Consider the following 13037-nt stretch of genomic DNA (forward strand, 5'->3'; position numbering starts at 1 on the left):
GTAGCCCGTAGGGTGGTGCTGTATTGATTGATCGATTGATGAAGAGTAAGTCATCCAAGAGGTGGCACGGGCATGAACAGCCCGTAAGGTGCTGTATGGTCGATTTCTGTCTTTATAGGAGCGGGGCCACGATCCCTGAGAAGCCTATTAAGGGCTGTTCATTCCGAAATTGACCCTTGTAAAAAAAATCTATCATAACGTTGGACACGCCTTTCACACCATCAATGGTGACCCCGAGAGCTACAGCTCGTCCTCTGCAAGTACAGCCAGGTGAGAATAGTAATTACGGCGACAACATCGTCTGATGACGTCTACACCTGTCGCAGTCTTCACCTGCTGCTGAACACCTGTTTCTCTTGTTCTTATTAAGAGAGAAAGAGAGAGATGGATGCATGCATCATTCCTTGTCCTCCATTCTCCCAACTCCTCACTTTACCCCATCTTCTCATTCCCTACCACCGTCACCATCACCCAAATTTCACTCGCCCCTCATTTTCTCTGACCTTCTTTTCCTTCCATTCTAGTTATCACCCCCCCCCCCCCTCCCTATCACCCAGTCATCTATTGGGCCCGCATGTGCCACACTGACACGCACGCCCATTGACACGCACGCATGCACGTATTATAATATTGTAGCCATCAAGGGAGAACACAACCCCAACTTCTGAACAGCCATATAATACGGAAAATGGTGAATGAACAGAAGACGAGACTTAGCATGGGAACTGCTCCACACACACAAGGCTGATAAAGGAGCCAAAATGACACACACTACATGAAAACTTGGTTATACAACCCCATTACTCACAAAGATGGCTGCTATGCCTTAGGCATAATAGGTCCGGTAGCACAGTAGTCTACGTCCTTGGCTCCACAACTGAGGGCTCCAGGTTCAATCCCTGGAAAAGAGACAGAAACGGTTAGGCAGATTTACTTTCACCTAAGCCTTTGTTCATCTAGTAGTAAAATAGAAACCCAGGAGGTAGGCAATTGTTGTGGGTTGCCTTCTGGAGTTGGTCAATAGTTGGCCCTTGGGATCTCTGTAAGCCTAAATACAGGCTCTGTCTGTCCCTTTCAACAAGAAATTATGTATAAATGGAAAGAAATGAGGACAATTGAAATTGAAATAAGTTTATTGAGGTAAAATACACAAAGGGATGAGGTAGCTCAAGCTATTCTCACTCCCGTTCAGTACATCGTGTTAATACATATAGACACACATCACAAGCAATAAACGTATTACCGAACATTCTGAGAGATAAACATATACATTTCCTCCTTTACACAAGTAAAAATGAGGACAAGAGCAGGGAGAGAAATTATGGGGCATTTCGTGCTAAAAAGGAAACAGTTCCCAGAAATGATGAGAAACTGATCTGTAATTATATACTGTATATCTATATCTATGAAAAAAAGAGTGCCTACCTGTCAGAAGTAGGAGGCCAGATACTGTACTAGGAACTAGCCTTTCCCAACTTTCACACAGGCCAGTTTGAGTTGGCTCAAATGCCATGCATTAAGAAATACCTGCAGAACACTGCATAACCTACATAAGAAACGCCCCTCAGTATACAGAACTGGCTTAGTCCCACCTAAATAAGCACATACTGTACTAAAATTGGAAACAATACAGACTTGACAAGATTTGTCCCAGAACCAAACAGCTAGGTTACAGTGAGAAGTAAACTCAACCTCATTATGTTGAAGGAAATAAACAAGAAAGATGTAGTGACACCATACAAGATATTGAGGGGAATTGACAGTGGACAAGAAGTATGTTTAAAATATGTGTTCTCAAAAATATGATACCATATTCCACCAGCGTGGAGTCATTATCTCGTTAAACACAAAATGAAGGGAGGAAAGCAGAGCAATGGAGAGAATAGAACGGGTACTAATGGAAAATTGTGGGTAAATTAGTAAGTGTATATTGTTGATTGCTGGGGTGGTGGAGAAGCGGTTAGTACAGGAGTGGTTGAGAGACTAGGAACACAGGCACATGTGATGGGTAATAAGATAGTAGAGAAGAAAATTCTTGGAATTGGAGGGAAGATGGCCAGAATAAAACTTAATATTATTTTAAATTAAACTACTTTATTAATATTTCTCTAATAAAATTTCATTGGCTGTGATATTAGAAATCAATTTAAATTTTTAATTATATGTTTTATAATTCTCGGGTTTAGTCTTATTTTCATTTACCTGATTAATATTGATTTTGTGTCTTAAACAATTTCAATTTTTTGGGGGGGAAATTAAATATGAAGATAAAGGAATCAAAGTAAAAAAAATAAATGGTATGAAAGTTTGGCCATATTCTGTGGCATACAATTTAAAGATTTTATAATTAATATGAGAAATTATTAACCAGCTTGGAGGAAAATAATGCAATGTTAAATATTCTGTACATGTAATCTAATAAAAATGTGTGAGGGGGGGGGGCTTTATTAATGAGTTTATGATGCAGGATCCTCGCTTCAACCCGAACATTGATGGCAAGACTGGGTACAAGACACGCTCCATGCTGTGTATGCCTATCAAGGACAGTGCTGGCGAGGTCATCGGGGTTGCCCAGGTACTATACTACTACCTTTACAAATTACACTTTAGGCAGCCTGTATAGGGCGTGCAACTATTTCATCATCTTTCTAGCCAAAATTCTCCAAAGAATTTGTGCATGCATGTATAATTTTTCCTATTTTTATTTTGAGAACAAGGTAATTAATCTATTTAGGGCAGTTTATTTACTATAGCACCAGGTGCTACTCATAACTTTACAAAAAATAAGCATCCTAATACTAAATTAGTTTACAGTAATAATAACTACACTATACAGTTGCTTTGATAAGGGAAGAAGTGATTGAATTAAAACAAATCTTAAAACCTAGTGCATTAAAACGTGGAGATACAGTACGACAACTTGGCTCATATGTCGTTAGAAACATATCGCAACCAGTGACATTGCTATCCAGTGTGGGAATGTCATTGTTCCGGTATTCATTATTTTAATACCATAAAATGAGCTCGTCCCATAATTTGAACAATATTTAAAATGCCATTTCACACTACCTGTACCTAATTATTTACTATATTGCAGTGACATGTTTATTGCCTACCTTGGTAATGTACAGTACAGTATATCTTTTATGATGTTACAGGTGATCAATAAACACCAGGGTCAGATCTTCACAACAGCTGATGAAAAGGTTTTCGAGTCCTACTTACAGTTCTGTGGAATTGGCCTCAGAAATGCTCAGCTCTATGAGCGTTCTCAGCTAGAAGTAAAAAGGAATCAAGTATGTATTTCAGGTTTACATGTACTGTACTGTAAATACATTATACAATATAATTTAGTTTTACTGTAGTTGTATACCATCTACAGTATACATAAACAGTGATAAAATTTTATATTTAAGATTTAATAATTTAATAATTCAACAATAGACCAAGCATAAGTATAGTAGCCTACATTATTTTATGTATTGTATTTAACTTTTTTTTAATTTGTTGTACTGTATAAATAATTGAGTCAATTTTATATCTGCCCTCGAGCAATTTTTATTAAAAATAAAGCTACTGTACCATATACCTGATCTATCACACGGGTTTTCACATTTTTTTTAAATTCAAATTCAAATTCAAAAATTCAATTTCAAATGTTTATTTAGGTAAAGTACATACATACAAGGGGTGATACAGATATTGATGAATTTATAGATAGAGCTGGTACATACAATGCCTAAAGCCACTATTACGCAAAGCGTTTCAGGCAGTAATACAAAACTTGATAATTCATTGTGTCGGGGCAGGCAGGCAGTTTATATATACATGTCAGGCTTATATCAAGCCCCCCCCCATGGGTCGAATTACTGACCTTCCACCCCCCACCCCCCTCCCCATCCCCATCCCAAAGATGCAACCCCCTTACAAGCCAACTAACTCCTGGGATACCTACTTACTGCTAGGTGAATAGGATCATTAGATGATAGAAAATGCTCGCAACCATTTGTCCTTCCCAGGATTTAAGCCCAGAATTCTCATTTGTGATTTAGAGAACTAACCCGACTGTACTACCAGGATCAAAGGTTGTTGAACATAAAGCTCAACAAATCACAATGTAGGATAGAAAACATGAGTGATTTTTCACCCATAGTGTTATAAACCTATGGAACTGTCTACCCACTGAAATTGTAAATGCCAAGACATTACTAGAGTTAAAAAATCAGTTAGGAAAAATCCCAGGTACAATGGGGGGAGGATTCTTTGACAAGCCACTGGCTTCCTGTCTCCATCAAGGAGACAGGAATTTTAGTTTTATTAGTTTAGATTTAGTTTAGAATCTTGGTTTTATTTTTTGGGTATAAAATAAACAATACCCAAATTTGTAACAAATTAGATGGCAAATTCCTTGGCATTCTCATTGACCACAAGCTTAATTTCCAGGGACACATTCTAAACATATCAAAAAAAGTTTCAAAAACTGTGGGCATTCTTTCTAAGATCAGATATTATGTACCACGCCCTGCCCTGGTGACTCTCTATTACTCCCTTATCTATCCATATCTCAACTATGGTATTTGTGCTTGGGGCTCTACTACCCAAAATCACTTACGTCCTCTAATTACTCAACACAAAGCTGCTATTAGGACAATATCCAATTCTGGCCCCAGACATCACTCGGTACCCCTACTTAAATCTCTGAATATGTTAGACATTAAGTCACTGCACATTCTCTCATGTGTATTATACATATATAAAACGCTAAACTATAATGCCAATCCTGATCTCAAAAGCTTCATAGAAGGTTGTATCAGAACCCATGAGCATCACACCAGAAATAAATACAGTTTTGATATTCCTAGAGTACGACTTAATCAAACTAGAAATGCTCTACAAATCAAGGGGCCCAGAATGTGGAATGACCTTCCCAACCATGTTAAAGACTGTACCTCTCTCAACCAGTTTAAGTTAAAAGCGAAGCTATACCTAATAAATTCCCTGTAACCTACCTTACCCTTCTATTGTCAACCAATGTCTGTTTTTTTCTTTAAAGAGCGCTGTTTGTCGACATAATTGTATTTGTGCTGCTTTTTCATCTATGTTTTCATTTCTTGTTTTCATTCTACTCATTATGCTCAATTAGTATTAAGCTTGTCATTTAAGTTTATCATGCCCGAAACGCTTTGCGTAATAGTGGCTTTAGGCATTGTATGTACTAGCTATACCTATAAGTTAAACAATCCTTGTAAATATTTATTGTATGTATGTACCTTACCTAAATAAAATTGTATTGTTGTATTGTATTGTATTGTAAGGTCGCTAGATAGATGGTGTATAAGTAAATTCCGGCGCTAAGAAAAATTAAGAGTTTATTTGACCTTTTTGCCACACCATGCTGCTACCCTATGCTAACTCTGTTCATGGAACAGAGTTCCTTGAATTGGAAACGTGACTCAAACTTTCAGACTGGTATATTAAATTGAAGCAGATGGAAGACAAAATGCAATTGACTTGTGTTCATCTCAAAAAAATTTGTTACATTGCATTAGTGGGTTTAGGCATAGTACTTGCCTACCTATGAATCCAACAATCTGCACGTTTTCTTGTATGTACGGTATGTATGTACTGGTACCTAAATAAAATGTTTGCGTCTGTAGATGCTTTAACCGACCAGATTATTAGAGATGCCTTTGGTGTGTGCTTCAGCATTACATATTTTCCTTTGAATTTCCCACTATGTTCAGGACACCTTGGAACTTTGTTTCAATATGTGGCCATTTTTTCTGTGCACATAATAAGGGGTACACTTTGGTACCACATCATCCATGTCTGGACAAGCTCTGTTCTGTGTATCTCCAAGTCATGCCTTGGTGCCAAGTTGATTGTGGATGTATTTGTTGTATTTTTATTTTAGTCACGGGGTTGGGGTTAAAGATGGCAAAGAATTCGAACGGTGTTTGTCTCTGTAAACTCAATTTCAAGACAATTTCTTAACAGCCTTCTGCTGTGTGACTTTTTTGCTGAACAGTGTATTCCTACTTCCACAAGATACTGCAATGAGAGGAAAGTGTCTTTTCTGACACACTGCTTTATAAGATCCTCATCCACATGTCCATCATGCAGTTTGCTGCAACTTTTATCTCTTCATTCCAGCACATGTAGCTGCTCTTTGCATCACTTCATTTCTAAACCATATAATACAGCCTGTCCTTGTGGCACTAGAGTTTCTTGGAAAAAGTATTACATTTACAATATTTTTGTTTTTCAGAAAATATGGCTACCTTCATCAAAACACACAATACCTGAACAGTATATACCTGAATTTGACTGAGAGCCATCATCTCACAAGTGGCCTTGATGAAGACAGGAAGCCAGTAGCTTGTCAGTGGTCCTTTTATTTTTTCTGATTTTTTCCAGCTGGATTTTGAATTGCAGCAATGTTTTGGCATTTACAGCTTTGGCAGATAGGCAGTTCCATGGTTTATAACCCTATGGGTGAAAATACATATCCTGTTTTCTGTCCTCCATTGTGGTTTGTTGAGCTTAAAGATGTTGCTCCTTATTTGTGTTACAGCTGACCTTTTGAAGTAGTAGTCTGGATTAATATCCTCCAAATTGTTCAGCATTTTAAAAGTTTTGATGAGGTCAGCTATGTCATGTCTGGTTTGCAGTGTTTTAACTCTGTGGCTCTCAACTGTTCCTGGTATACGATTCAACTTAGTTCTGGGATGATTTTCATCTGGAATTGAAGGAACGAATTATCAGGAGAAAGCACCATGCCATTATGACTATAGCACTTGGAAGGGTCAGAATAAGGATTTGGGATGGGATGGGGGAGGGGGGGGGGGAGAAGGAATGGTGTCCAACCACTTGGACGGTCGGGGATTGAACGCCAACCTATTTGGATTATTGCATGGATGCAACAGTTCAAATTAAATCACCAGAGATTTAATCAGTTAGGTCAAAAGTTCGTTTGACTGTTCCTAGGATTTTGTTTGTTTACTGCAGCTCCCACTTGTTCTGAAACTTTAATGGTTGGTGGATCCTAACTCTAAGGTCCTTTTCTTCTTCACTCTGCTGCAAGGTAGTGTTGTGTATTTGGTAGTTTTGATGTGCATTTTTATGTTCCACATGCAAGGTCTTATATTTTTTTATGCATACACATCACTACTCACATACATAAAGGAAATTTTATTAAATAAATTTATTTGTATTACACAGGTGCTACTAGATCTGGCGAGAATAATATTTGAGGAGCAGAGCACAATAGAGCAGATGGTGTATCGCATCATGACACACACGCAGAGCCTCCTGCAGTGTGAACGGGTTCAGGTGAGCTTTTTATAGTTGGTGGGAGTAGTTGACAAACCACCAACCTCTGACATGTTAAACTTATTCATACAGTTAAGGCCCTGCCACATAAAATTACCTTACATGCATGTTACAAATGTTACAGAATTTTCATTGTCTATTATTACTATCAATAGCTTAAAAGTCAACATTTATATTAACATTACCGTATTTACAATTGCATTTAAGCTCTTGCATGTTATATATTTGACACTGCAAAGTCTTAGTACTAACACAAGCTTCACTTTTTATACTTGTAAGTTCCAAATGCCCTTGTTGGAACTAGAACCTCTGCCTGCGTGATGCAAAGCCGAGTGCTGTACGACTGTACCACCACACTACAAAAGCAGTGGGGCTGAAGGAGTTCATAAAGACACTCGTATGCTTTTGTAGTGGTACAGTGGTACAGCACTCTGCTTTGCATCACGCAGGCAGAGGTTCTAGTCCCAACAAGGGCATTTAGAACTTACAAGTATATAAAGTGAGGCCTGTGTACTAATCAGGCTAATACAGTATATATAAGGCTCCTTTTTTTTGTAACAAAGTTTAAATAAAACAAATATGTGTATATACAAAAGAATGGGGGTGGTAGAAGAAAATATTAGTGTTCAGTGAGAATCCACAAGGTCTTCTCTGAATACCCCTTATTTTCTTCTCCAAGGCTATGGGTCCCTGCATTTGAACCTATATATATAATATATACATATATAATATATACATATATAATATATACATATATAATATATACATATATAATATATACATATATAATATATACATATATAATGTCTACATATATTTTATTTATTTTTACACGCTCACCATTTTATATATTGTAAGCAAATTTAGAGGCTAGTCTGGGTCAGAATTACCCTGAATGCAATATCTTGTTTAACAGAGCTGATTTCAACAGGATTTAAAATTCTTATCAACAAACTATCTTTGTGACACTAATTTCTTGATTTCTAAGTAGCAAGCTGAGGACATTCATGTTTTCTCTGCTAATTGTTATATTCTGTTGTATACACCTACTACAGCATTCATCACTCCATTCATACAGCATTCATTTCTAAATTGTACTGTATTTCCTCAGTAAAGTTGTTATTTTTGGTCCAGTTTGAGTTACCACTTATAAGATAAGTGAATGGTGTTGCTAGATGGGTGATTCCCTTCACACAAAAGGATATAATTTTTGTTAATTATTTCTTCAAGTACTCGCCTAGTTGCTTACAGCTTACAGGTTAAACTTCAGCTCTTTGGTCCTGCCTCTCAACTGTCAATCAATTAGTGTACAGATTCCTGAGCCTATTGGGTTCTATCATATCTACATTTGTAACTGTGTATGGGGTCTGTTTCTACCACATCACTACCTGATGCAATCTATTTAACTATAATATTGAAAAAGTTCTTTCTAAAATCCCTGTGACTCATTTGGGTACTAAGTTTCCACCTGTGTCCCGTTGTTCGTGTACCACTTGTGCAGTATAGGTGTAGACATGAGGTCAGGCAGAAGATTACAATGAGTGCAAGAATGAACTTTAAGATGTAACTTGAAAGTTACTTCCATTTACAATTTAGCTTACCTAGGTCCACATTTCAAAGATATAAAAAGTTGACATCACACAATCCTTATTGTATTTATAATCTTGTTTATTTTCATTTGTTTCATTATCTTGGCATATTAAACATTTTCATACAGCTTTATGCTCTATAGGAGCTAATTATTTATATGTTCGTATATACATTTGAAGCATAAATGGAGAAAACTGTGGGCAATGGAAAACTCCACTTGAAACCTTTCCTTATGAAGATATCACACTTGGAGAATTATTGTTCTCATTAAGTTTTTATTAGGGAAGTTTCATCCAGTTTAAGTTTTCCACATTAGCTGTCTATGTGGCACTTTCCATGCCACAGTTAAGTAATAATATTTAATATTTTTGTTCATATCATAATTTCAGATTCTTCTGGTACACGAAGCATCTCGGGGAGCTTTTTCACGGGTATTTGACCTGGAAGTGAAGGACCTACAAGGTGATGATGCAGAGAGCCGCACTAGTCCCTTTGAGTCTCGCTTCCCTATCAATATTGGAATTACTGGCCATGTAGCCACAACAGGAGAGGTAAAATCTTTTGATGCATATTCCAGTAACGGATGAAAGTAGATGTTCAAATCACAAAACTCATCGACAAATGTTTCCAAGTTGAGTTTTGGGTCATCAAAAATAAATTTCTCCTTAGAGACCAAATGATTTGGTGGCTATCTGTATATCACTATTTAATATTTACTTGAAATATTTATTTTATCATAATGATTATTAGTACAAGATTAGATATTGACTCTTCATGTTAGTGGTGATATAGCAGTGATGTGGTGGGGGTATAGCAGTGAGGGATGTGGTGGTGGTACAGCAGTGAGGGATGTGGTGGTGGTATAGCAGTGAGGGATGTGGTGGTGGTATAGCAGTGAGGGATGTGGTGGTGGTATAGCAGTGAGGGATGTGGTGGTGGTATAGCAGTGAGGGATGTGGTGGTGGTATAGCAGAGAGGGATGTGGTGGTGGTATAGCAGAGAGGGATGTGGTGGTGGTATAGCAGAGAGGGATGTGGTGGTGGTATAGCAGAGAGGGATGTGGTGGTGGTATAGCAGAGAGGGATGTGGTGGTGGTATAGCAGAGAGGGATGTGGTGGTGGTATAGCAGAGAGGGATGTGGTGGTGGTATAGCAGAGAGGGATGTGGTGGTGGTATAGCAGAGAGGGATGTGGTGGTGGTATAGCAGAGAGGGATGTGGTGGTGGTATAGCAGAGAGGGATGTGGTGGTGGTATAGCAGAGAGGGATGTGGTGGTGGTATAGCAGAGAGGAATGTGGTGGTGGTATAGCAGAGAGGAATGTGGTGGTGGTATAGCAGAGAGGAATGTGGTGGTGGTATAGCAGAGAGGGATGTGGTGGTGGTATAGCAGAGAGGGATGTGGTGGTGGTATAGCAGAGAGGGATGTGGTGGTGGTATAGCAGAGAGGGATGTGGTGGTGGTGGTATAGCAGAGAGGGATGTGGTGGTGGTGGTATAGCAGAGAGGGATGTGGTGGTGGTGATATAGCAGAGAGGGATGTGGTGGTGGTGATATAGCAGAGAGGGATGTGGTGGTGGTGATATAGCAGTGAGGGATGTGGTGGTGGTGATATAGCAGTGAGGGATGTGGTGGTGGTATAGCAGTTATACTATAGTGGTTCACGTACTTGCTGTTTATATAATAATGTAGATCAGAGATAGCTGTTAATCTTGATGCTTAAAAAGCATCAAAGCTTACATTGAATACCAGGAAACCTCTTGGGTTTCTGCAGATTAGTGGATCTTGTACAAAATATTCCAATATCTCGTGACTTTTACTTGCTCAGGTGTGAATAAATTTTCAAAATTGTAATGCTTAATTGTTTGTTTCTATTTTACATTATATTTCTGATAGGTTCAATTGTTCATTTTATTTTTTAAATAATCTTGCTTTACAGGAGCAGCATATTGTACTTTTGAGTTCAGAGTTGATGTACATAATTAATAGCATCATAAGCAGTAGCATATTTTATAGCTCGCAGCTTAATTTAATGGAACTTAATTATATTTGATTTTGGATTTTTTATTTGTAGGGAAAAGCATGTACTGTATGCTATAACATGATTATAAGGTGTATAGCTCATACTTGTTTATGATTTTAAATGTCTTATGCTGTACAGCATAAGAAAAGTCCAATGTATTCAAGGAATCAGCAGCAACATAATTGTAGACATGATTGTATAGTTTTAAAACCCTAATAGGATCAACCAAAAATCTGGCATTTGTTAGTTATTTGCTACTGTGTGCTATACAGTACAGTACAATAGTTATATTATTCGCAGAAATGTGTTCAATTGTAAAGGGTTTTATCTTCAATATACAGTTATTTACCCTTTGGCCTCTCACCATGACTAAAATATAGTATACTATTCCACACCAGACTGTATGCATTGCTGATGCGTACGAAGATTCCAAATTTGACGAGTCGGTGGACGAGAACACGGGATTTCGTCACCGATCTGTACTATGCATGCCAATTAAAAACACTGCTGGGAAAACTGTAGGTGTTGTGCAACTCATCAACAAGTTTGATAATCTTCCTTTTACTAAAAATGACGAAAACTTCCTGGAAGCCTTTGCCATTTTCTGTGGCATGGGCATCCACAACACTCACATGTGAGCATACCTCTGAATTATATCGCTATTTGTAGAACTGAACATTAGTATTGTACAGATAGAATACAAAAGCTAAAGTTTTTTTTTAGGTTCAATTTATAATAAGTACATTACATGTATTTGTGTGAAAGTTATGACAGTTGCTGTAAAAATGGGTAATTTGTGCTGAATATCACTTAACATATGATTTCAAAAGCAAATGAAAATAATATCTAGACTAATTATGAAACAATTATTCAGTTTAAAATGTTTTCAATATTCATGGCAAATATAATGCTGTATAACAAAGCATTGAAGTAAATTTTGTACATTTTATATACCGTATTGTGAATTGTTAAATTATATTTATATTTCTAGGTATGAAAAAGCTATTACAGCAATGGCTAAACAGAAAGTTACATTGGAAGTTCTTAGCTATCATGCTACAGCCCCCAGAGAAGATGCCTTAAGACTAATGGTAAGAACTCTTGCAACTGTCTTACAGAGTATAACATATACCTGTTTTATGGTACATCTAACAAGTTATATGCAGGGTTATGCATGGTATAAAACACTGTCCAGTCTTGTGTAGAAGTTGTTATTCCTTTGTGTGATTTGAGGCTTAAAATGTAGTACCGTGGCACCTCTGAAATCTGGACCTCCCTATAACTTATCCCTCTAAACAATGGACTAAATTTGGCTTCCAGATCTCTGCTTCAAAATTAAAAAAAAAAAAAAAGTCCAGATTTCAGAGCTCTAGTCCTAATCATGTGTGATGTGGGAGGTAAACCTTTTTTTTTTTTTTTTTTTTTTTTTTTTTTTTAATTATATAGCTATATAGAAGAGTTGTTACATTTTTGTACAGCCACTAGTACGTGTAGCGTTTCGGGCAGGTCCCTGGAATACGATCCTCGCCGTGAAGAATCGTTGTTACAACCAAGTACACATTTTACTGTTGCGTTAAACAGAGGCTACAGTTAAGGATTTGTGCCCAGTAAATCCTCCCCAGCCAGGATACGAACCCATGACAAAGCGCTCGCGGAACGCCAGGCGAGTGTCTTACCACTACACCATGGAGACTATAATATATATATATAAGGGTAATACTTAACACTTAAAAGAATGGATAGCTATTGTAATTCAAATTATGGACTGCAGCCATCAGGCTGCATCGTGCAGAATGTTGCCACTCCCTATATTATTGCATCAAAGTAGGGCAACAATACTGACTGAAGCCAATAACAGGTCACCAGGACTTTCTGCCTAGGACACACAGTGTGAAGAGACAGCCTGGGTGCAAAGGTTCAATTTATTAACCTCTTAGCTAACCTCAGAAAAACCTTGTATAACTTTAAGGCAAGGTTGGGCAAGAGAAGCTATCCCCATAACAGTGAATCTAAGGAACAGCAAATATAATGCTGTTCTATATAATATATATTCCAAATATTATGCAAATATAACTCCTGTTTGCAGTCCCCGTGGTG

General features: G+C 37.5%; 1 protein-coding gene across 9 annotated transcripts in view; it reads left to right on the plus strand.

The window, feature by feature from the left end:
- The window catches only part of Pde11 (Phosphodiesterase 11), a 238428-nt gene that overhangs the window by 205999 nt on the left and 19392 nt on the right, over window positions 1-13037 (plus strand). For all 9 annotated transcript variants that reach the window (XM_045756729.2, XM_069304823.1, XM_069304824.1 and 6 more), the window contains 6 exons: window positions 2468-2575; window positions 3159-3296; window positions 7222-7332; window positions 9312-9473; window positions 11339-11574; window positions 11932-12031. In XM_045756729.2, coding sequence (XP_045612685.1) covers window positions 2468-2575; window positions 3159-3296; window positions 7222-7332; window positions 9312-9473; window positions 11339-11574; window positions 11932-12031 — 855 coding nt within the window. The remainder of the gene's footprint in view (window positions 1-2467; window positions 2576-3158; window positions 3297-7221; window positions 7333-9311; window positions 9474-11338; window positions 11575-11931; window positions 12032-13037) is intronic.

The sequence above is a fragment of the Procambarus clarkii genome, chromosome 53 (genome assembly GCF_040958095.1).
Source record: "Procambarus clarkii isolate CNS0578487 chromosome 53, FALCON_Pclarkii_2.0, whole genome shotgun sequence".
NCBI classification, from domain to species: Eukaryota; Metazoa; Arthropoda; class Malacostraca; order Decapoda; family Cambaridae; genus Procambarus; species Procambarus clarkii.